Source organism: Eleutherodactylus coqui, chromosome 1 (assembly GCF_035609145.1).
Source record: "Eleutherodactylus coqui strain aEleCoq1 chromosome 1, aEleCoq1.hap1, whole genome shotgun sequence".
NCBI lineage: Eukaryota > Metazoa > Chordata > Amphibia > Anura > Eleutherodactylidae > Eleutherodactylus > Eleutherodactylus coqui.
Window position 1 is genome coordinate 49,051,411 of NC_089837.1, and position 24,962 is coordinate 49,076,372.

The 24,962-nt window shown below is 49.0% G+C and overlaps 1 protein-coding gene across 1 annotated transcript in view; it reads left to right on the forward strand.

Moving 5' to 3' along the window:
* RHAG (Rh associated glycoprotein) overlaps positions 1-24,962 on the forward strand; it is a 93,564-nt gene that overhangs the window by 44,571 nt on the left and 24,031 nt on the right. The window contains exon 4 of the mRNA XM_066595394.1: positions 8,304-8,451. Coding sequence (XP_066451491.1) covers positions 8,304-8,451 — 148 coding nt within the window. The remainder of the gene's footprint in view (positions 1-8,303; positions 8,452-24,962) is intronic.

The window sequence follows — 24,962 nt, forward strand, 5'->3', positions numbered from 1 at the left end:
CCCTCCAAAGGTTTTCTATAGGGTTGAGATCTGGAGACTGGCTAGGCCACTCCAGGACCTTGAAATGCTTCTTACGAAGCCACTCCTTCGTTGCCCTGGCGGTGTGTTTGGGATCATTGTCATGCTGAAAGACCCAGCCACGTTTCATCTTCAGTGCCCTTGCTGATAGAAGGAGGTTTGCACTCAAAATCTCAAGATACATGGCCCCATTCATTCTTTCATGTATACGGATCAGTCGTCCTAGTCCCTTTGCAGAGAAACAGCCCCAAAGCATGATGTTGCCACCCCCATGCTTCACAGTAGGTATGGTGCTCTTTGGATGCAACTCAGCGTTCTTTCTCCTCCAAACACGACGAGTTGTGTTTCTGCCAAACAGTTCTACTTTGGTTTCATCTGACCATATGACATTCTCCCAATACTCTACTGGATCACCCAAATGCTTTCTAGCAAACTTCAGTCGGCCCCAGACATGTACTGGCTTAAGCAGAAGGACATGTTTAGCACTGCAGGATCTGAGTCCCTGGCGGCGTAGTGTGCTACTGATGGTAGCCTTTGTTACGTTCGTCCCAGCTCTCGGCAGGTCATTCACTAGGTTCCCCTGTGTGGTTCTGGGATTTTTGCTCACCATTCCTGTGATCATTTTGACCCCACAGGATGAGATCTTGCATGGAGCCCCAGATCGAGGGAGATCAGTGGTCTTGTACCTCTTCCATTCTCTAATTATTGCTCCCACAGTTGATTTCTTAACACCAAGCTGCTTGCCTATTGCAGATTCAGTCTTCCCAGTCTGGTGCAGGGCTATAATTTTGTTTCTGGTGTCCTTCGACAGCTCTTTGGTCTTCACTAGAGATGAGCGAACGTACTCGTCCGAGCTTGATACTCGTTCGAGTATTAGCGTGTTTGAGATGCTCGTTACTCGTAACGAGCACCACGCGATGTTCGGGTTACTTTCACTTTCATCTCTGAGACGTTAGCACGCTTTTCTGGCCAATTGAAAGACAGGGAAGGCATTACAACTTCCCCCTGCGACGTTCAAGCCCTATACCACCCCCCTGCAGTGAGTGGCTGGCGAGATCAGGTGTCACCCGAGTATAAAAATCGGCCTCTCCCGCGGCTCGCCTCAGATGCGTTGTGACATAGCTGAGGGACAGTGCTATCGTGCTGGAGCTGCTGTAGGGAGAGTGTTAGGAGTTAGTGTAGGCTTCAAGAACCCCAACGGTCCTTCTTAGGGCCACATCTAACCGTGTGCAGTAGTGTGGAGGCTGCTTTTTGCAGTGTTGCACATTTTTTTTTTTTTTGGTATATCGGCTGTGCAGAGCATTGCGCCCTGCAGTAATACTCCAGGGACAGAAGTGTGGAGGCAGGGAGAGCGTTAGGAGTTATTGTAGGCTTCAAGAACCCCAACGGTCCTTCTTAGGGCCACATCTAACCGTTTGCAGTAGTGTGGAGGCTGCTTTTTGCAGTGTTGCACTTTTTTTTTTTTTTGGTATATCGGCCGTGCAGAGCATTGCGGCCTGCAGTAATACTCCAGGGACAGAAGTGTGGAGGCAGGGACAGAAGACATACACTATTGATTGAATATACGCAGTGGGCCTTTTCTAAAAAATATTGGGGAAAAAATCTATTTGGCCTGCCTGTCACTGTGCTCAGTGTTCTGGGTCCGTGTGTGCTGGGTGTAGTAGTTCTACAAAATCATACGCAGCCAGCTAAGTGTTACAGCAGGCTTGCGCCAAATTATTTCCTGGCTCTGAAATCACCGCTCTGTTGCACTTAATAACAGTGCAACACTCTGCAGTTCTGTGACACACTCCAGGGACAGAAGACATATATTATTGATTGAATATAGGCAGTGGGCCTTTTCTAAAAAATATTAGAAAAAAAATTATTTGGCCTGCCTGTCACTGTGCTCAGTGTTCTGGGTCTGTGTGTGCTGGGTGCAGTAGTTCTACAAAATCATTCGCAGCCAGTTAAGTGTTACAGCAGGCTTGCGCCAAATTATTTCCTGGCGTTCCGTAAACGGTCAGCCTCCAACCACAGGCCAATAAGCGGCACATTTAATTACAGCGTTCTGTTTCTGCACTACTGGTAATACACCATGCTGAGGGGTAGGGGTAGGCCTATAGGACGTGGACGCGGGCGAGGACGCGGAGGCCCAAGTCAGGGGGTGGGCACAGGCCGAGCCAGTGCGGTGGCCAGGGGTAGAGGCAGGGCCAGACCGAATAATCCACCAACTGGTTCCCAAAGCGCCCCCTCGCGCCATGCCACCCTGCAGAGGTCAAGGTGCTCTACGGTGTGGCAGTTTTTCACAGAGACGCCTGACGACCGACGAACAGTGGTGTGCAACCTTTGTCGCACCAAGATCAGCTGGGGAGGCACCACCACCAGCATGCACAGGCATATGATGGCTAAGCACCCCACAAGGTGGGACGATGCCCGTTCACCGCCTCCGGTTTGCACCACTGCCTCTCCCCCTGTGCCCCAACCTGCCACTGAGATCCAACCCCCCTCTGAGGACACAGGCACTACCGTCTCCTGGCCTGCACCCACACCCTCACCTCCGCTGTCCTCGGCCTCATCCAGCAATGTCTCTCAGCGTAGCGTCCAGACGTCGCTAGCGCCACTGTTTGAGCGCAAGCGCAAGTACGACGCCACGCACCCGCACGCTCAAGCGTTAAACGTGCACATTGCAAAATTGATCAGCCTAGAGATGCTGCCGTATAGGCTTGTGGAAACGTAGGCTTTCAAAAGCATGATGGCGGCGGCGGCCCCGCACTATTCGGTTCCCAGTCGCCACTACTTTTCCCGATGTGCCGTCCCAGGCCTGCACGACCACGTCTCCCGCAACATTGTACGCGCCCTCACCAACGCGGTTACTGCCAAGGTCCACTTAACAACAGACACGTGGACAAGCACAGGCGGGCAGGGCCACTATTTCTCCCTGACGGCACATTGGGTGAATTTAGTGGAGGCTGGGACAGAGTCAGAGCCTGGGACCGCTCACGTCCTACCCACCCCCCGAATTGCGTGCCCCAGCTCGGTGGTGGTATCTGCGGGGGTGTATGCTTCCTCCACTAAACCACCCTCCTCCTCCTCCTACGCCACCTCTGTCTCGCAATCAAGATGTGTCAGCAGCAGCACGTCGCCAGCAGTCGGTGTCACGCGGCGTGGCAGCACAGCGGTGGGCAAGCGTCAGCAGGCCGTGCTGAAACTACTCAGCTTAGGAGAGAAGAGGCACACGGCCCACGAACTGCTGCAGGGTCTGACAGAGCAGACCGACCGCTGACTTGCGCCGCTGAGCCTCCAACCGGGCATGGTCGTGTGTGACAACGGCCGTAACCTGGTGGCGGCTCTGCAGCTCGGCAGCCTCACGCACGTGCCATGCCTGGCCCATGTCTTTAATTTGGTGGTTCAGCGCTTTCTGAAAAGCTACCCCCACTTGTCATACCTGCTCGGAAAGGCGCGCCAGCTCTGCGCACATTTCCGCAAATCCCACACGCACGCTGCCACCCTGCAGACACTGCAACATCGGTTTAATCTGCCAGTGCACCGACTGCTGTGCGACGTGCCCACACAGTGGAACTCTACGCTCCACATGTTGGCCAGACTCTAGGAGCAGCGTAGAGCTATAGTGGAATACCAACTCCAACATGGGCGGCGCAGTGGGAGTCAGCCTCCTCAATTATTTACAGAAGAGTGGGCCTGGTTGGCAGCCATCTGCCAGGTCCTTGGAAACTTTGAGGAGTCTACCCAGATGGTGAGCGGGGATGCTGCAATCATTAGCGTCACCATTCCTCTGCTATGCCTCTTGAGAAGTTCCCTGCAAAGCATAAAGGCAGACGCTTTGCAATCAGAAACGGAGGCGGGGGAAGACAGTATGTCGCTGGATAGTCAGAGCAACCTCATGTCTATATCTCAGCGCGTTGAGGAGGAGGGGGAGGAGCATGAGGAGGAGGGGGAAGAGACAGCGTGGCCCACTGTTGAGGGTACAGATGCTGCTTGCCTGTTATCCTTTCAGCGTGTATGGCCAGAGGAGGAGGAGGAGGAGGGGGAGGAGCATGAGGAGGAGGGGGAAGAGACAGCTTGGCCCACTGCTGAGGGTACAGATGCAGCTTGCCTGTCATCCTTTCAGCGTGTATGGCCAGAGGAGGAGGAGGAGGAGGAGGATCCTGAAAGTGATCAGCCATGTGTTGCGTACAGGTACCCCGGCACACATGGCTGACTTCATGTTAGGATGCCTTTCTCGTGACCCTCGCGTTACACGCATTCTGGCCACTACGGATTACTGGGTGTACACACTGCTCGACCCACGGTATAAGGAGAGCCTTTCCACTCTCATTCCCGAAGAGGAAAGGGGTTCGAGAATGATGCTATACCACAGAGCGCTGGCGGACAAACTGATGGTAAACTTCCCATCCGACAGCGCTAGTGGCCGAAGGCGCATTTCCGCGGCCCAGGTAGCAGGGGAGGTGCAGAGATCATGCAGCATGTACAGCGCAGGCAGTGGAACACTCTCCAAGGCCTTTGACAGCTTTATGGCTCCCCAGCAAGACTGTGTCACCGGTCCCCAGTCAAGGCTGAGTTGGCGGGAGCACTGTAAAAGGATGGTGAGGGAGTACGTAGCCGATCGCACGACCGTCCTCGGTGACGCCTCTGCCCCCTACAACTACTGGGTGTTGAAGCTGGACACGTGGCCTGAACTCGTGCTGTATGCCCTGGAGGTGCTTGCTTGTCCTGCGGCTAGCGTCTTGTCAGAGAGTGTGTTTAGTGTGGCTGGGGGAATCATCACGGATAAGCGTACCCACCTGTCAACAGACAGTGCCGACAGGCTTACACTCATCAAGATGAACAAAGCCTGGATTTCCCCAGACTTCTCTTCTCCACCAGCGGACAGCAGCGATACATAAACAATACGTAGGCTGCACCCGCGGATGGAAGCATCGTTCTCTATCACCATCCAAAACGGGGACCTTTTTGCTTCATCAATCTGTGTATAATATTCATCCTCCTCCTCCTGCTCCTCCTCCTGAAACCTGACGTAATAACGCCGAACGTGCAATTTTTCTTAGGCCCACAAGGCTCAGTCATATAATTTTTCTAAACAATTTTTATACGTTTCAATGCTCATTAAAGCGTTGAAACTTTCACCTGAACCAATTTTTATTTTAACTGGGCCGCCTCCAGGCCTAGTTACAAATTAAGCCACATTACCCAAAGCCATTAATGGGTTTCACCTGCCCTCTCGGTTGGGCATGGGCAATTTTTCTCAGGTACATTAGTACTGTTGGTACACCAATTTTTGGGGCCCTTGCCTACAGTGTAATCCAATTAATTTTTTGCCCACCTGCATTACAGCTGACGTAACATCAGCTGTGATGGGCAATGCAATGGGATAGTTTTATGTACCGCCGGTGGGTTCCAGGGAGCCACCCATGCTGTGGGTCCACAGGGAGTTGTAAATGCATCTGTGTCCACTTCTAAAGAACCCCAGTCTGACTGGGGCATGCAGTGTGGGCCGAAGCCCACCTGCATTAAACATGACATTATTACCTCAGCTGTGATGGGCAATGCAATGGGATATATTTATGTACCGCCGGTGGCTTCCTGGCACCCACCCATGCTGTGGGTCCACAGGGAGTTGTAAATGCATCTGTGTCCACTTCTAAAGAACCCCAGTCTGACTGGGGCATGCAGTGTGGGCCGAAGCCCACCTGCATTAAACATGACATTATTACCTCAGCTGTGATGGGCAATGCAATGGGATATTTTTATGTTACGTCGGTGGGTTCCAGGGAGCCACCCATGCTGTGGGTCCACACGGAGTTGTAACTACATGTGTCCACTTCTAAAGAACCCCAGTCTGACTGGGGCATGGAGTGTGGGCCGAAGCCCACCTGCATTTCATCTGACGTTAGCTCTGCTGTCCAGGGCACTGCAATGGGATACATGTATGTACAGCGGGTGGGTTCCAGGGAGCCACCCATGCTGTGGGTGCACACGGCATTCCCATTGCGGAGTTAGGGATTCCCAGTTGTACCGGCCTGTGACTATTTATAAAAAACCGCGGTCTGACTGGGGCATGCAGACACCTTGACAGAATGAATAGTGTGTGGCACATAGGTTCCCCATTGCTATGCCCACGTGTGCAGCTCCAGATGGAGGTGGCACAGGATTGGATTTCTCATTGCTTCTGTACAGCATTGTGGGCTATCGCCCCGCCCCTTTTAAAGAGGGTCGCTGCCTAGCCGTGCCAACCCTCTGCAGTGTGTGCCTGCAGTTCCTCCTCATGGCAGACGCACTTATAAATAGACATGAGGGTGGCGTGGCATGAGGGCAGCTGAAGGCTGGGCAGGGACAGTTTGGTGTGCGCTGTGGACACTGGGTCGTTGGGGGGGGGGGGTGGTTGGTCAGAATGTAACCCAGGAGAAGTGGCAGCGGAGTGTCATGCAGGCAGTGATTGCGCTTTGTTGGAGGTAGTGTGGTGCTTAGCTAAGGTATCCATTGCTAATGAGGGCTTTTCAGAAGTAAAAGTTGTTGGGGGGGGGGCACTCTTGCCGCTATTGTGGCTTAATAGTGGGACCTGTGAACTTGAGATGCAGCCCAACATGTAGCCCCTCGCCTGCCCTATCCGTTGCTGTGTCGTTCCCATCACTTTCTTGAATTGCCCAGATTTTCACAAATGGTAACCTTAGCGAGCATCGGCGATATACAAAAATGCTCGGGTCGCCCATTGACTTCAATGGGGTTCGTTACTCGAAACGAACCCTCGAGCATCGCGAAAAGTTCGTCTCGAGTAACGAGCACCCGAGAATTTTGGTGCTCGCTCATCTCTAGTCTACACCATAGTGGAGTTTGGAGTGTGACTGCTTGAGGTTGTGGACAGTTGTCTTTTATACTGATAACAAGTTCAAACAGGTGCCATTATTACAGGTAATGAGTGGAGGACAGAGGAGCCTCTTAAAGAAAAAGTTACAGGTCTGTGAGACCCAGAAGTTTTGCTTGTTTGTAGCTGACCAAATACTTATTTTCCACCATAATTTGCAAATAAATTTGTTAAAAATCAGACAATGTGATTTTCTGGATGTGTTTTCTCATGCTGTTTCTCATAGTTGAGGTCCACCTATGATGTCAATTACAGGCCTCTCTCATCTTTGTAAGTGGGAGGACTTGTACAATTGGTATCTGACTAAATACTTTTTTTCCCCACTGTATATGATTTACAGACAGAGAGACAATGCTATCTGTGCATATTTAAAGGAGTTGTCCCACTTCTAGCTATTTTCAGACAGCTCCATACCTTGCATAGTGGCTTGGGTTGGTACTGCAGGCCGAGCTCTGTTCACTTCAATAGGATTCAGCCTGCAGTACCAACCTAGGCCACTGTGCAATGTACAGAGCTCTTCTGAAAACAAGTAGAAGTGGGACAACCCCTTTAATGTATGAGGAGAGATAGAAAGCGATACTAAAGGCCCATTTACACCAGACGATGATCGCTAAAAAATCGCTAATCGGCGATCGTTTTAGCAATAATCGGTGCGTGTAAATGTGCACCCATCGTGCACTTTTCGGGCACTGTTAGCTGATCGGTAAATTCAAGCTAACCTACAAAACGTTGTTCACTCTTATCAGTAGTTCTCCACGGGGAGTGCTGATAGCATTGTTTCCCCGTGGAGAACAAAGGATCTGAGCGCAGATAATAGCCCTCGGGCTATTAACTGCATTCAGCTAAGGCTTCATTTGCACACTTAATTGGTATTTAAGTAGCTGAGTAGATACTTAATACAAAATAATCGCTCAAAGCTGTCACTCAGACTGTCGGAAACACATCAGTTGGTTTAGAGCTTTTTTTTCGTGCGTTAAGGCCATTTTTGGTCCACACGACCTCAATATTTTATTTTAATTATGTCTTCATACATTTTTTCCATTGGATAAGCTGGCTATCCTTTTTTTGTTCTTGCATTATGAGCACAACACCCACCATATATTCTCTGTTTCATACATAATTTTTCAATTAATATTTAAATGACCTGAGCCTCTACACAGTAATGGTACAGAAAGTCTTTCACATTACTGTGTAAAGGTGACATTTCCTCAAATTCAAGTTAGTAGAGAAATGTCTGTGTAGACATTGAGGCAACAAGAAATGTTGGGGAAGATCTCAGTTTTGATGACTGTAGAACTGTGAATTCAGCTCTGGAGTATATTACATTCTGTCTCTCAGCATCAGTAAACGATAAGTGATCTAAAATATGCAAAGCTGGATATTTCCTTTAAAGAAAACTTCATTTTGTTTTATTGTCTCCCAGGCCACAGATGTTGGTGCATCCATGATCATCCACGCATTTGGAGCTTATTTTGGATTGGCTGCTTCAGCTGTTTTGTATCGCTCTGGACTGAAAAAAGGACATGAACATGAAGGCTCAGTTTATCACTCTGATTTATTTGCAATGATTGGTAAGGCAACTAATGTAGGTGGAAACTTGCTAATAATTAATGTGCTGGAGTAAGATTAACCAGTTTTACTAAGAAACGCAAGTCTCTTATTAAATTTGGTGCATTTCTGGCCAATCTATTCACATAAAAACAGGATTTTTGGTACTTACCGTAAAATCTCTTTCTCATTACGTTCATTTGGGAACACAACTGAAGACCATTGGTATAGCTACTGCCACTAGGAGGTAACATCCAGCAGAAAGTGTTAACTCCTCCTACTAGCTATATCCCTCCTGCAGGCACCACACTAATCAGACCACGCTGACAAGGCCGCCAGCTCCGAAACTCGTCTAGTGGATGTGATTGCCACCAAAAAGGCTACCTTCCAAGTCAAAAAAACATACCAGTACCTCTTTCATTGGCTTAAAGGGATGAGACGGAAAGGTGTCAAAGACAAGATTCAGGTCCCAAGGAGGGGTAGGCAAACAATATGGAGGGACTTCATGAGAGACCCCCTGTAGGAAGGTACAGATTACTGAATTGGAGGCTAGGGGCCTCTGGAACAGGGCGGATACTGGGGCTTTCAAGGAACTCAAACTCAGTCCCATGTCCAGTGCCAGAGGATCTTGAGATCTGGCTATGAAGTGTTGTAACTTGTGTTTGAGTCTGGACATCATCATGTCTATATCCGGTTATCCCCACCCCTGACATACTGCTAGAAACACTTTGGGATGCAGTTCTCCCTCTCCCAAGTCTGCTGAGGTAATCCACAATCCAGTTTTCCACCCCTGGAATGTAGACTGCCGAGATTGCTGGCAGATGTTCTTCGGACCAGCTGAAAATGCTTGCACTCGCCCCGGTGATTGATATACATTACGGATGTCACGTTGTCCATCTGTAGTCATGGTAGTCCCATGAGCTGTTGGGCAATGTGCTGCAATGAGAGAAGGATAGGCCGTAGTTCCAGTATATTTATTGGAAGAGTGGCCTCCAGGGGGGCCCAGTTCCCCTGTGCAGAAAGATTCTCCAGTGTACTCCCCCCAACCAGGGAGGCTAGCATCCATGGTCAACACTTGCCACTGACATGGCAGGAAGAAGCATGGGATCCAGCCACCACTGAAGGGAGTACTGAAGTTGGTGAGGCATTGATAGCTGGCGATCAAGGGCATGGACCAATCTGTTCCGTTGCGACACAATGTGCTGCTGTAGAAGTCTTAAATGAAATTGAGCAAAGAGGATCACATTGAAAGAGGAGACCATCAAGAGATGTATGGAGACTGCATTCTGAGACAGCATGAACCAAACTCTCTTCTTGAGATGCTGGGTCAGGAATAATTTCATTGAAGACTAATTCCAGAAACTCCAGTCATTGCGCTGGCGACAAACATGACTTGTGTTGGTTGATAATCCAACCAAACCTTGTCAAGGTTTGTAGCGCTATCGGGAGGCTTTCAAAGTTGTCCGATCGAGTCGTGGCCTTTGCCAGTATGTCATCCAGGTACAAGATTGTGACTATGCATCTGGCATAAAAAGGGCCATCACTTGCACTAGGACCTTTGTGAACACTCGGGGGGCCATGGCCAAACTGAAAGGCAGAGCTATGAACTGGTAATGGTTTCCCCATATTGTGAAGCGGAGGAACCTCTGATGTGCCTTGTGTATGGGGATGTGGAGATAAGCGTCCTTTTTGTTTATCGACGAAAGGAACTCACCTTGCTCCATGGAGGTGATGACTGACCTCAGGGACTCTATACGAAAATGCCTTGCCAAAACGTAACGATTGAGGTGCTTCAAATCTAGGACTGGTCTGGCAGTGCTGTCCTTTTTGGGTACTACAGACAGGTTTGAGTAAACCCCTGCAAGAATTGGGAATGGGGAATGTGCACAATAGCCCCCTGAGCATACAGGTTGTCAACTGCCAGGAGAAGGGATAGTGTTCTCACTGGGGTCCCCGTGATCTTTGATCTAAAAAAAAAATTATCCGGGGCAAACGCCATAGACTCTATCACATACCCGGAGGAGACCATCTCCCATACCTATGAGTCATAGACGTGGGCTAGCCACGTGTCCCTGAATAAGGAGAACTAGCCCCCGGTATTCTTGTATCTTTTCACCACCGAAAGTGTGGGTGGTGACAAGATACAGGCTGCTTGACAGGCCGGCCATGCCGCCCTTTAAGGTCCTGGCAGTTACTAACAGCGGATTTCCCGGCACTCCAGTAGCTTCCCCGGCGGCACAGCACCTTCTTCTCCATCGGCGGCCTCCCTGCAGTGGGGAGTGGCAGCGGACAGTGAGGGAGCAGTGGCCACAGAGCGGCATCCCCGGCAGTGGACACTTAGGGAGCGGGGGAACAGTGGCAGCAGCACAGCGCTGGGTGAGAGTGGGCGAGAGTGGGTGAGCGAGGGAGGGGGAGGCTGTGCGGAAGGCTGCAAAGGAGAGGGAACACAGCTTGAGTGGTGGAGCCACGGCGCCAGCACAGCACTGGGTGAGAGTGGGAGGGAGGTGGACGGGGAGGCTGTGCGGAAGGTTGCAGGGGAGCGGGGACACAGCATGAGCGTGGGATTGGCGACAGCACAGTGTTGGCTGAGCGTGGGTGAGGACGGGAGGGGGATGTGGAGGCTGGAGGCAGTGGGGACAATGCAAGAAAACTCCCGGGACAGCACTGGGTGACAGTGTGCTTGGCTTGGGGGGTTAGGGTGAGGGTTCATTTCACTGTTCAGGTTCTATTATTAGCTGTAAATACATCCATGTTAATGCCAACTGGCTCTAACACTGAAACAACCCCTAACCCTAATCCTCCATCCCAGCATGAAGTAAATACACACGCTGCTAGGCCTTTTGAGGGCCTGGCTGCACACAGCCAATCAGCAGCATGTGGGCATGAACTGGCAGCATACAGCCCATCATTAGCTCTCCACCCATTCTGCTGGTGGTGACAAGATACATTACCTGTCCCCCCACCCTGCAAGGATCAGGTGGGGGCTGTCCTTCATGCGGATGACTTTCCACCTGAGGGCTTGGAAAATTGAGGTGGGGGAAGCCAGGATATTTTGGTCTTAAAGGAGGGTCCTTGCTTTTGATCCTGTGAAATATTTTTGTTATGCGTCCACTGCCCGTACAAACTCCTGAAGCTGGAATGGCGTAAGGAATGGAAGGTGGTTCTCTTTCTCTGTTGGGCTTTTAGTTTTTTGGATCTGTTCTGGGGTAGAAAGGTACTTTTACCGCCAGTCGCTTCCGAGATTATTTCGTCAAGCCTGGCTCTGAAGAGTCTGGAGCCAATGACGGAAGTTTTGTGGGAGCCTTCTTAGAGGCTGCATCTGCGTCTCAGGTCTTTAGCCAGAGCATGCAGCGAGTGAGTACAGAAGCCCCCGATGACCATGGTAGGAATTTTGCTGAATCCAGGTAAGCTTTGCAAAAGTACTTTCCGCCTGAATGATCTGATCTGCCGTGTTGGCTAACTCTTCGGGTAAGGAGTAGAGATGAGCGAGCACCAAAATGCTCGGGTGCTCGTTACTCGGGATGAAATTACCGCGATGCTCGAGGGTTCGTTTCGAGTAACGAACCCCATTGAAGTCAATGGGCGACCCGAGCATTTTTGTATTTCGCCGATGCTCGCTAAGGTTTTCATGTGTGAAAATCTGGGCAATTCAAGAAAGTGATGGGAACGACACAGCAATGGACAGGGCAGGCGAGGGGCTACATGTTGGGCTGCATCTCAAGTTCACAGGTCCCACTATTAAGCCACAATAGCGGCAAGAGTGGGCCCCCCCCCCTCCCAAAAACTTTTACTTCTGAAAAGCCCTCATTAGCAATGCATACCTTAGCTAAGCACCACACTACCTCCAACAAAGCACAATCACTGCCTGCATGACACTCCGCTGCCACTTCTCCTGGCTTACATGCTGCCCAACCGCCCCCCCTCCCCCCCACAGCGCACACCAAAGTGTCCCTGCGCAGCCTTCAGCTGCCCTCATGCCACGCCACACTCATGTCTATTTAGAAGTGCGTCTGCCATGAGGAGGAACCGCAGGCACACACTGCAGAGGGTTGGCACGGCTAGGCAGCGACCCTCTTTAAAAGGGGCGGGGCGATAGCCCACAATGCTGTACAGAAGCAATGAGAAATAGAATCCTGTGCCACCGCCATCAGGAGCTGCACACGTGGGCATAGCAATGGGGAACCTATGTGCCACACACTATTCATTCTGTCAAGGTGTCAGACCGCGGTTTTTAATTCATAGACACAGGCAGGTACAACTCCCTATTGTGAAGTCCCTGTGGACCGACAGCATGGGTGGCTCCCTGGAACCCACCGGCGGTACATAAAAATATCCCATTGCAGTGCCCATCACAGCTGAGGTAGTAATGTCATGTTTAATGCAGGTGGGCTTCGGCCCACACTGCATGCCCCAGTCAGACTGGGGTTCTTTACAAGTGGAAACAGATGCATTTATAATTCCCTGTGGACCCACAGCATGGGTGGGTGCCAGGAAGCCACCGGCGGTACATAGAAATATCCCATTGCATTGCCCAACACAGCTGAGGTAGTAATGTCGTGCTTAATACAGGTGGGCTTCGGCCCACACTGCATGCCCCAGTCTGACTGGGGTTCTTTACAAGTGGAAACAGATGCATTTATAATTCCCTGTGGACCCACAGCATGGGTGGGTGCCAGGAAGCCACCGGCGGTACATAGAAATATCCCATTGCATTGCCCAACACAGCTGAGGTAGTAATGTCGTGCTTAATACAGGTGGGCTTCGGCCCACACTGCATGCCCCAGTCAGACTGGGGTTCTTTACAAGTGGACAGATGTAGGTTAAACTCCGTGTGCACCTACAGCATGGGTGGCTCCCTGGAACCCACCGGAGATACACAAAAATATCCCATTGCAGTGCCCAACACAGCGGATGTAACATCAGCTGTAATGCAGGTGGGCTAAAAATTCATTTGATTACACTGTAGGCGAGGGCCCACAAAAATTGCTGTATCAACAGTACTAATGTACATCAAAAAAATTGGCCATGGCCAACCAAGAGGGCAGGTGAAACCCATTAATCGCTTTGGTTAATGTGGCTTAAGTGGTAACTAGGCCTGGAGGCAGCCCAGTTTAACGAAAAATTGGTTCAAGTTAAAGTTTCAACGCTTTTAAGAGCATTGAAACATATAAAAATTGTTTAGAAAAATTATATGAGTGAGCCTTGTGGCCCTAAGAAAAATTGCCCGTTCAGCGTGATTACGTGAGGTTTCAGGAGGAGGAGCAGGAGGAGGAGGAGGAATATTAGACACAGATTGATGAAGCAGAAATGTCCCCGTTTTGGATGGTGAGAGAGAACGTAGCTTCCATCCGCGGGTGCAGCCTACGTATTGCTTACGTATCGCTGCTGTCCGTTGGTGGAGAAGAGAAGTCTGGGGAAATCCAGGCTTTGTTCATCTTGATGAGTGTAAGCCTGTCGGCACTGTCGGTTGACAGGTGGGTACGCTTATCCGTGATGATTCCCCCAGCCACACTAAACACACTCTCTGACAAGACGCTAGCCGCAGGACAAGCAAGCACCTCCAGGGCATACAGCGCGAGTTCAGGCCACGTGTCCAGCTTCGACACCCAGTAGTTGTAGGGGGCAGAGGCGTCACGGAGGACGGTCGTGCGATCGGCTACGTACTCCCTCACCATCCTTTTACAGTGCTCCCGCCGACTCAGCCTTGACTGGGGAGCGGTGACACAGTCTTGCTGGGGAGCCATAATGCTGGCAAAGGCCTTGGATAATGTTCCCCTGCCTGCGCTGTACATGCTGCCTGATCTCTGTGCCTCCCCTGCTACCTGGCCCTCGGAACTGCGCCTTCTGCCACTAGCGCTGTCGGATGGGAAGTTTACCATCAGTTTGTCCACCAGCGCCCTGTGGTATAGCATCATTCTCGAACCCCTTTCCTCTTCGGGAATGAGAGTGGAAAGACTCTCCTTATACCGTGGATCGAGCAGTGTGTACACCCAGTAATCCGTAGTGGCCAGAATGCGTGCAACGCGAGGGTCACGCGAAAGGCATCCTAACATGAAGTCAGCCATGTGTGCCAGGGTACCTGTACGCAACACATGGCTGTCTTCACTAGGAAGATCACTTTCAGGATCCTCCTCCTCCTCCTCTTCCTCCTCCTCAGGCCATACACGCTGAAAGGATGACAGGCAAGCAGCATCTGTACCCTCAGCAGTGGGCCAAGCTGTCTCTTCCCCCTCCTCCTCCTCCTCATGCTCCTCCTCCTCCTCCTCAACGCGCTAAGATATAGACAGGCGGGTGCTGTGACTATCCAGCGACATACTGTCTTCCCCCGGCTCTGTTTCCGAGCGCAAAGCGTCTGCCTTTATGCTTTGCAGGGAACTTCTCAAGATGCATAGCAGAGGAATGGTGACGCTAATGATTGCAGCATCGCCGCTCACCACCTGGGTAGACTCCTCAAATGTTCCAAGGACCTGGCAGATGGCTGCCAACCAGGGCCACTCTTCTGTAAATAATTGAGGAGGCTGACTCCCACTGCGCCGCGCAAGTTGGAGTTGGTATTCCACTATAGCTCTACGCTGCTCATAGAGTCTGGCCAACATGTGGAGCATAGAGTTCCACTGTGTGGGCACGTCACACAGCAGTCGGTGCACTGGCAGATTAAACCTATGTTGCAGTGTCCGCAGGGTGGCAGCGTGCGTGTGGGATTTGCGGAAATGTGCGCAGAGCTGGCGCACCTTTCCGAGCAGGTATGACAAGTGGGGGTAGCTTTTCAGAAAGCGCTGAACCACCAAATTAAAGACATGGGCCAGGCATGGCACGTGCGTGAGGCTGCCGAGCTGCAGAGCCGCCACCAGCTTACGGCCGTTGTCACACACGACCATGCCTGGTTGGAGGCTCAGCGGCGCAAGCCAGCGGTCGGTCTGCTCTGTCAGACCCTGCAGCAGTTCGTGGGCCGTGTGCCTCTTCTCTCCTAAGCTGAGTAGTTTCAGCACGGCCTGCTGACGCTTGCCAACCACTGTGCTGCCACGCCGTGTGACACCGACTGCTGGCGACGTGCTGCTGACACATCTTGATTGCGAGACAGAGGTTGCGTTGGAGGAGGAGGAGGAGGAAAGTGCTTTAGTGGAGGAAGCATACACCGCCGCAGATACCACCACCGAGCTGTGGCCCGCAATTCTGGGGGTGGGTAGGACGTGAGCGGTCTCAGGCTCTGACTCTGTCCCAGCCTCCACTAAATTCACCCAATGTGCCGTCAGGGAGATATAGTGGCACTGCCCGCCTGTGCTTGTCCACGTGTCCGTTGTTAAGTGGACCTTGGCAGTAACCGCGTTGGTGAGGGCGCGTACAATGTTGCGGGAGACGTGGTCGTGCAGGGCTGGGATGGCACATCGGGAAAAGTAGTGGCGACTGGGAACCGAGTAGTGCGGGGCAGCCGCCGCCATCATGCTTTTGAAAGCCTACGTTTCCACAAGCCTATACGGCAGCATCTGTAGGCTGATCAATTTTGCAATGTGCACGTTTAACGCTTGAGCGTGCGGGTGCGTGGCGTCGTACTTGCGCTTGCGCTCAAACTGTGGCACTAGCGACGTCTGGACGCTGCGCTGAGAGCCATTGTTGGATGGGGCCGAGGACAGCGGAGGTGATGGTGTGGGTGCAGGCCAGGAGACGGTAGTGCCTGTGTCCTCAGAGGGGGGTTGGATCTCAGTGGCAGGTTGGGGCACAGGGGGAGAGGCAGTGGTGCAAACCGGAGGCGGTGAACGGGCATCGTCCCACCTTGTGGGGTGCTTGGCCATCATATGCCTGCGCATGCTGTTGGTGGTGCCTCCCCAGCTGATCTTGGCGCGACAAAGGTTGCACACCACTGTTCGTCGGTCGTCAGGCGTCTCTGTGAAAAACTGCCACACCGTAGAGCACCTTGACCTGTGCAGGGTGGCATGGCGCGAGGGGGCGCTTTGGGAAACAGTTGGTGGATTATTCGGTCTGGCCCTGCCTCTACCCCTGGCCACCGCACTGGCTCGGCCTGTGCCCACACCCTCACTTGGCCCTCTGCGTGCTCGGCCGCGTCCACATCCTCTAGGCCTACCCCTACCCCTCAGCATGCTGTATTACCAGTGATTTGATTTCCCAGGCAGGAAAGAAATTGGCGCAAGGCTGCACTCAACTGTAGCTGGTTGCGTCTGATTTTTTTACGTTCTCCACGCAGCACACACGTACCCAGAGCCCTTAGGACTAACACAGGCAGGCCAAATATAATTAATTCGCTTTTTTGCAAAGGGAGGGCCCCACTGCGGATATTCAATGAACAATACGTTTAATAACTGTGCTGTGGCCCTGAAAAAGTGTCACCCAACTTTAGTGTAGCAGAGTTATTAACTCTGGCAGAGCAGGTATTTGCCAGTCAGGAAAGACAATGGCGCAAGCCTGCAGTAAACCGTAGCTGGTTGTGTTTGATTTTTGTACGTTCTCCACGCAGCACACACGTACACGGAGACCTTAGGACTGACACAGGCAGGCCAAATATAATTTTTTCGCAAATTTGCAAAGGGAGGGCCCCACTGCGTATATTCAATGAACAATAACTGTGTTGTGGCCCTGCCTACACAATTCTGTCCCTGTAGTATCAATGGAGGGTGCAATGCTCTGCACAGACGATTTTTTGAAAAAAAAAAATATGCAACACTGCTAACAGCAGCCAGCACAGTACTGCACACGGTTAAATTTGGCCCTAGAAAGGACCGTTGAGGTTCTTGAAGGCTACACTCACTCCTAACACTCTCCCTGCCTAAGCACCACTTCTGTCCCTAATACCGGGTGCAATGCTCTGCACTGCTGATTTTGAGAAAAAAAAAAAAAAAATTTCCACTGCTAACAACAGCCTGCACACACGTAGATGTGGCCCTAAGAAGGACCGTTGGGGTTCTTGAAGCCTACACTCACTACAAACACTCTCCCTACAGCAACTCCAATAGAACAGCACTTTCCCTCACTAACTCACACGGCATCTGAGCTGAGCCGCGGGAGGGGCCGACTTTTATACTCGGGTGACATCTGATCGCCCCAGCCACTCACAGCAGGGGGGTGGTATAGGGCTTCAATTGGCCAGAAAAGCGCGCTAACGTCTCAGAGAGGAAACTGAAAGTAACCGGAACATCGCGTGGTACTCGTTACGAGTAACGAGCATCCCGAACACCGTAATATTCGCACGAATATCAAGCTCGGACGAGTACGTTCGCTCATCTCTAGTAAGGAGCCCAAGAGGAGCCCAAGTAGAGATAACGAATATATAAAAAAAATGTTTATTTACCAATCATATTCAAATATTACTACTTAAAATGTATAGGTTTCACAAAAGAGTGCAGCCCTCACACAAAAAACGTACATCATCAGTCAAATATGCATTATTATAATGGTTTATGTCCCATATGCGTGTTACAATGTATAACCAGCATCATATCACAGTACATTAATAACAGTCACATGTTACCACTCAAAATAAATGTATTCCCCAGAGGATGCCATCTTTTGGGCGAAGCACTATGTCGGGGTGTGCATCTAGGTCTGTGCTTTATATGGTGGAAGTATGTTCATTTATTTTGCGAACAAGAAATCAAATCTATTCTAGTTACAATATGGTGTAGATCTGCACTGTAATTTACGTCAGTTTTTGACATAAATTCTAGTACATTTTTTGAGCTGCTGAAACTCCTCCCACTAAGCCCCACCGACAAAAGTGGCAAGTGAGGCATAAAAGTAAAGAAAGGTTGAAAATGTGTGCGCTAATGCGGTTCGCACCAAAACTTTAGACTTTTTCCTGCAGAATTCAGGTACATATATGTAAATAAATCCCAAATCTAACTCTCCATTTTGTTAGACCATAGGCTAGCCACTACAATACGACATTAGCTGCAATAAAGGTCATTCGGCCAGATATCGCAGCGTAGACTTGCAATCTTCTAATTTAAAGGGGTTGTCCCGCGCCGAAACGGGTTTTTTTTTTTCAATAGCCCCCCCGTTCGGCGCGAGACAAACCCGATGCAGGCATAAAAAAAACAAACCGTCCAGTACTTACCCGAATCCCTGCGCTCCGGCGACTTCTGACTTACCTTGTGAAGATGGCCGCCGGGATCTTCACCCTCGGTGGACCGCAGGTCTTCTGTGCGGTCCATTGCCGATTCCAGCCTCCTGATTGGCTGGAATCGGCACACGTGACGGGGCGGAGCTACGAGGAGCCGATCTCTGGCACGAGCGGCCCCATTCAGAAGGGAGAAGACCGGACTGCGCAAGCGCGTCTAATCGGGCGATTAGACGCTGAAGATTAGACGGCACCATGGAGACGAGGACGCCAGCAACGGAACAGGTAAGTGAATAACTTCTGTATGGCTCATAATTAATGCACGATGTATATTACAAAGTGCATTAATATGGCCATACAGAAGTGTATACCCCCACTTGCTGCCGCGAGACAACCCCTTTAATAGAGCTGAAATCGAGTGACATTGCTACTTGCAAGTTGTTGTGACTACAGTCTGAGACTTTATTCACAGAGCAGCTATACGTAGCTATCTAACTGCGATAAAACATCAGCCAAAAGCATTGGATACCAATGCATTCATTCACAAGCGTGATTTTTCGGGCATGTGAAAAAAATTGCACCATCAAAACGCCAACCGTTTTCAGACGGTGATTTTTCACACTGTGTCTAAAGAAATGTCTTGAGCTATCTTTTGACAAACAATGCTGGATGCTCTCATAGACTCCTATGGGAGCTGAAACAAATTGGAGGGGGAGGGAGTTTACCTGCATCTGGCGGTCGGAAAAAAAACAGCTGCGGCTAGTTAAGAATTAGAAGTCATTACGAGGATTTCTGCTGACTGATGGAATTCCATTCTGCAGGGTTTTTTTCACCGGATTCATAGGAAGGGACAAAAAGAACGCTAACTAAACTCGGGACTCGATGACGGCTATTGTTTCTTGATGAGATTACTGTCCGCCATGCAGTTGGTGTAAAAACGCGTTGCTTTGTGTATGAGGCGGTTTCAGACAACCATTTGTGCAACTACGCTCTCTGCTATGGAGCATAGTAGTGCATGAACGGGTTTTTTTTCTTCTCAGGCTTTTCAAACTTCACACTATAGCACAGGAAAAAAAAAGAGTTGAAAGATAGGTCCTGCTCTATCTTTCCAGCATGTAGTTAATACTATGGACCGCAAATGTAGGGCAAGTCCTATCTTTTCTCGTCTAAACAATTAATTCCTGATAGTGAAAACAAAACCATTGAAATCACAGCCACATAATGGGACTAAATTAAGAAAATATGTTGCAAACAAACAAACTGCAAAGTACAATGAATGTCTAGGCAGATGGGTCAAGCGTGACATAAAGGTTATGAAACATTGGGATTGAGACACACAGGTCTCGCATAAGAAACAATCATTTACAATTCACAACAGCATTAATACACTTTTCAAGTTTGACTCTGATCGGATTCTACTTTGCAACTATTGCAAGGATTTATGATCTTAACTAGAGATGAGCGAGTATACTCGCTAAGGCACATTACTCGAGTGAGTAGTGCCTTAGCCGAGTATCTCCCCGCTGGTCTCTAAAGATTCAGGGGGCGGCGGGGGAGAGCGGGGAGGAACGGAGGGGAGATCTCTCTCTCCCTCTCTCCCCCCTGCTCCCCGCCGCAACTCACCTGTCACCGGCGCCGGCCCCCGAATCTTTAGAGACAAGCGGGGAGATACTCGGCTAAGGCACTACTCACTCAAGTAATGTGCCTTAGCGAGTATACTCGCTCATCTCTAATCTTAACCTTATTTATAAAACAATAATCTATAAAGCAGAAGAGAGGGTGAGGAAGGGGGGTGGGGTGGAGGGTGAGCCCGTCATCTAGGTTGGTTTTGAAAAGTTTCTAGTCTGGGGATTTATCATTTATTAGTAATGGGTGTGTTTCTAAAGACCGTTTGAGAGGCGTCAAGTATCTGGAGGGCCTATGTAAGAGGATGACGGAGATTGGGTGATTCTGATGATGTTGTTTGGCAGTCTTATTGCTTTTTAAATTCAATCCATGGTGACCATGTGTTCAAGAATTTAGCTCTGGTACCATTCTCCCAACTCATGAGCTCCACGAAGTGGAAACTTTGATGTGTTTTGTTTTCCTATTGAGTTGGAGAGGGGGGTTCCTTGTTTCGCCACATTAAGGGAATGATTAGTTAGTTGGCTACAGTTAGTAAGATTGTTGGCAAGTTGTCTTTCTTGGGGGTAAAATTTTTGGATGGGAGCCACAATAATACTTCTTCTGGTGCCAAATTTAGCGAGGTAGAGCAAATTTTATTGATTTGGGAGAATATTTGCTTCCAATAAGGGGCAATTCCTGAGCAGTTCCACCAAATATGTGAGATGGTGCCACCCTGGAGGTCCCATCTCCAGCAGCAATCAGATGAAGCTAAGTTTATTTTAAAAAGTTGATTGGGTGTTTTATACCATCTTGTTTGAAGCTTGAATCAGCTTTCTTGAATGCGGATACATCTTGAGAAACCATGAGAGTTGCTCAGGATTTTGTCTGTGTTATCTTTGGATAGAGTAATGTTTATTTCCTTTTCCCATTCTCTCAAGAACCATGGTTTGTGTGGAGCTGAGTCTAAGGGAATTCCCTTGTGAAGCTTAGAAATTAATTTTTTGCAGCGATTCTGGAGAGATAAATAGGATTCAAACCATAATGGGTCCCTTAATTTATTATGGTATAGCCCATAGAACCTTGAGAGTAATTTATATAAATTCAAGGCTTCCATGAAGTTGGGTTTAAGGCCAGGGATAAGGGGTTCAATTTGTTCTAATTTGGCGATTTGGAGGCCTTTTAGGATGTCATGGATTGTCATAAACATTTTATTCCAGATATGGGATGCTGGTAAAGATTTCTTCTCCAAAATGAAGGGTATTAGGGAGGCTGTGGGTGAAGGGGGAGAGTTTATCAGACCCTGTTCCAGTTTGACGCAATTCTCTTATTACCTTGATCGTTGCATGAGTGGCTGGGCTTATTATCCTATTATACGTTTGTATTTTTTTGTTTGACCAGAGGAGACAGTAGTCCTCTGTGTTTAAGAGATTTCTTTCCATGCGGAACAATTGGAAGCTTGTGTTTGGGTCTACCAAGGAGATCCATTTGGCAATGTGTATTGCCATATGGTAATTTTGAGCTATTTCTTTTGTTAGATAGGCATTGGATAGGCACGATTTGCGACTATTCCAGACGTAAGTACTGAAGAGCTGACACAATTTTTGGAAAAATGATTTGGGGATAGGGATAGGGACAGTTTTAATAGTATAAAGGATAGTTGGCATAATATAGGATGCAATTAGATTTTCCCTAGGGACACTTACATTTAGGGCCTCCGATTTATTATAATTGATTTTAAAATTAGAAAGTTTACCATAGGTATTGAAGATATCTAAGAGTGCAGGGAAGGCTCTCTTAGGTTGGTTACTATTAATAATAGATCATCGGCAAATACCATAGTTGTATGTGTGATGTCTCCTATTTTCAAGCCTTTTGTGTCAAGTGACGGTCTAATTTTTTTGAGGAGCATCTCCATTACCAAGATGCATAGAGTTGGGGAGAGGGGGCACCCCTGTCTAGTGCCGTTGCTGAGTGTAAAATGCTTCGAGAGTGTGCCGTTTATTAAAATTCTGGCTGTAGGAGTGGAATAAAGCGTGAGGATGGCTGCTATGATTTGTGTTGGGAAGTCAAATTTGCATAGTACCGCTACCATATAATTCCAGTTGAGTTTATCAAAAGCCTTTTCACCGTCACTGCCCAGGAGGATGAGCAGTAGTTTTTCAGTCTTTGCATAGTGGGCTGCATGTATCAGACGGGAGGTGTTATGTTTCCCTTCTCTGCCAGAAATGAATATAACTTGGTTAGGGTGTATCAGTTTGGGCAGGAGGGTGGAGATGCGGTGGGAAATGAGTTTTGCCCAAAGCTTGAGATCTGTATTTAGTAAGGATATGGGCCAGTAGTTACTACACTGTCCGTGATCTTTCCATTTCGGGATCAGCATTATGTATGCTTCTAGGGCTTGCGTGGGCAATTGGCCTCCTTCCATTAGTGAATTGCAAAGATAAACAAAGTGTGGAAGTAGGATTTCTGGGAACTTTTTGTAGTAATTCACAGGGTATCCATCTGGACCCAGGCTCTTTCCATTAGGTATAGAGGTGAGTACGCCCGCTCATCTCTAGTTTTAATAGCTGTGCTCAGTCCTCTGGTGATAGTGTGGGGAGGTGTAGGGAATCTAGGAATGAGGTGATGGGGTAGGTGTCTGATGTGTTATGGTTTGTTCTGTCTTTTTTTGGCCAAGTTATATAGGGTTTCGTAATAGTTTTTAAATTCAGTGACGATATCTGATGTTCATTTGCAGATGAATGTTTTTTCTCTTTGTTTCTTAATTAATTTAGACATCGCATTGGTACCTTTGTCCCCATATGCATACATTTTAAGCTTGGAAGAGGAGTGTTTTTGCAGACGTTGTATTTAGTAAGTGGTTTAGTTTATTTCTGAGGACGTTAAGGTCTGCTACCGTGTCATTTTACATTGATAATTTATAAAGTTTTTCAAGGCTGAATATTCCTTCTCCCTCAATTTCTTAACCCTAGCTCTGAGTGCAATTAATTCTCCTCCTATAAATGCCTTATGGATTTCCCAGAGCATGGAAGGGGAAATCTCTGGGGAATCGTTAAGCTCAAAAAATTCTTTAAATTTGTTAGACAAAAGGGGAGTATGTCTATTATCTTCTAGAAGTGTGTTGTTTAGGCACCCCATCCATTCTCTGACAGGGAGGCTGGAAATGGAGATTGTCAGAGAAATTGGCACATGATCTGACACCGTGATTGCACCAATCTCTGCATCTACATGAACATATCGCGGATCCAAGGGCCTGAATTTATTTGTGTGAGATCAGGAAATAGTCAAGTCTATGTAGCGTAGCATAAACCTGGGAGTGAAAAGTGAAATCTTTTGTGTTGGATGGAGGGTTCTCCCTGAGTCTCTAAGGTTTAGGTCCATAATTACACTCCTGAACTTTGTTAGGCCCTTTGTTGAAGTCAAGGGAGCTTTGGAAGTAGTGTCAAGAAGTGCGTTGAGGATTGTGTTGAAATCTCTGCCAATTACCATTAGACCTTGGGAGAAGTCACTAAATTTATTAATCGTGTTGATTAGTCAGGGAATTTGTTTTTTGTTTGGGGCATAGAGATTTTGCTAAGGAAATCTTAGTGTTAGAGAGGGTTCCTTTCACAAATAAGTAGCGACTAGAGATGAGCGAACGTACTCGTTTCGAGTAATTACTCGTCTGAGTACCGCCATTTTCGAGTACTTCAGTACTCGGGTGAAAAGATTCGGGGTCGCCGGGGGGCGGGGAGAGGCGTGGCGGTGCGGGGGGTAGCAGCGGGGAACAGGGGGGAGCCCTCTCTCTCTCCCTCTCCCCCCCACTCCCCACTGCTACCCCCCGTGCCGCCACGGCGCCCCCCGAATTTTTTCGCCCGAGTACGGAAGTACTCGAAAATCGCGGTATTCGGGCGAAAAAGGGGCGTGGCCGAGCACGTTCGCTCATCTCTAGTAGTGACCTTTAGGGTCCGAGATCGAGAGGCAGGGTAGGAAGGGTAGATTTTCTCCTATGTCAATTGTAGTGCCTCTTGATGCTGAGGTATGTGTTCTATGTAACCATTTGTTATAGTTGTACATTGGTTAATTGGGGACGTGGTTGTGTCTAAACTGTGTTTCTTGAAGAAATATTATATCCGATTTTAGATTCTATGATATTAAATATTTGGTACCATTTTTAGGGAGTGTTCATCCCTCTTCCATTGATGGACGTGCATTTAATGTTGGCCATAGTGATCAGGAATATGCAGATCACAAAATATTTTGTCTCCAAATAGGCCTAGAGGGATGATGACCAATTGAGTAAGAGAGGGGGAACAACTTGTATGCAAAATAGGCAACTGCCAACATATGGTTTTAAAGGTTAACATAGCCGAGTAGGTGCTGGTTCTTTTGGAGTGTTTTGTAGGTTTTTTACCAATTTAGAAGTGGATAGTTTGTACCTAGCTGGGCTTGGTTGGGGGTGGTGTGTACAGCGCATTGCGCTTCAAACTCACACAAACCGCAGGGAACTAAGGGTGATATCGATATTGGCTAAGTCCTTAGGATGCTACAGGCTAATGCTCATGTTCGTTGCCTCTGGCAGACCCCACGCAGGCTCTTCTGCCTTCGTCCATCAGAAGGGACCCGGTGGGGGTGCACCAGGGGGGCCGTGTCTCCCAATATGGTGCCTGTCTTGTCTTGCTAACATGACATGTATTACTATTACGCCAGAGGGGAGCCAAGAAGTCAGAAATGCAAATCATTCATCAACCAGACAACTGTAGCAGAGAAAATTTGCCAAATCCTCTAAGGGAAAGTGAGGTCGTATTTATAAGGTCCACTTCCGCGATATGTTCATGAGGTCTATAGGGCATTGTGAGCTACAGTATGGGCATGTTGCAG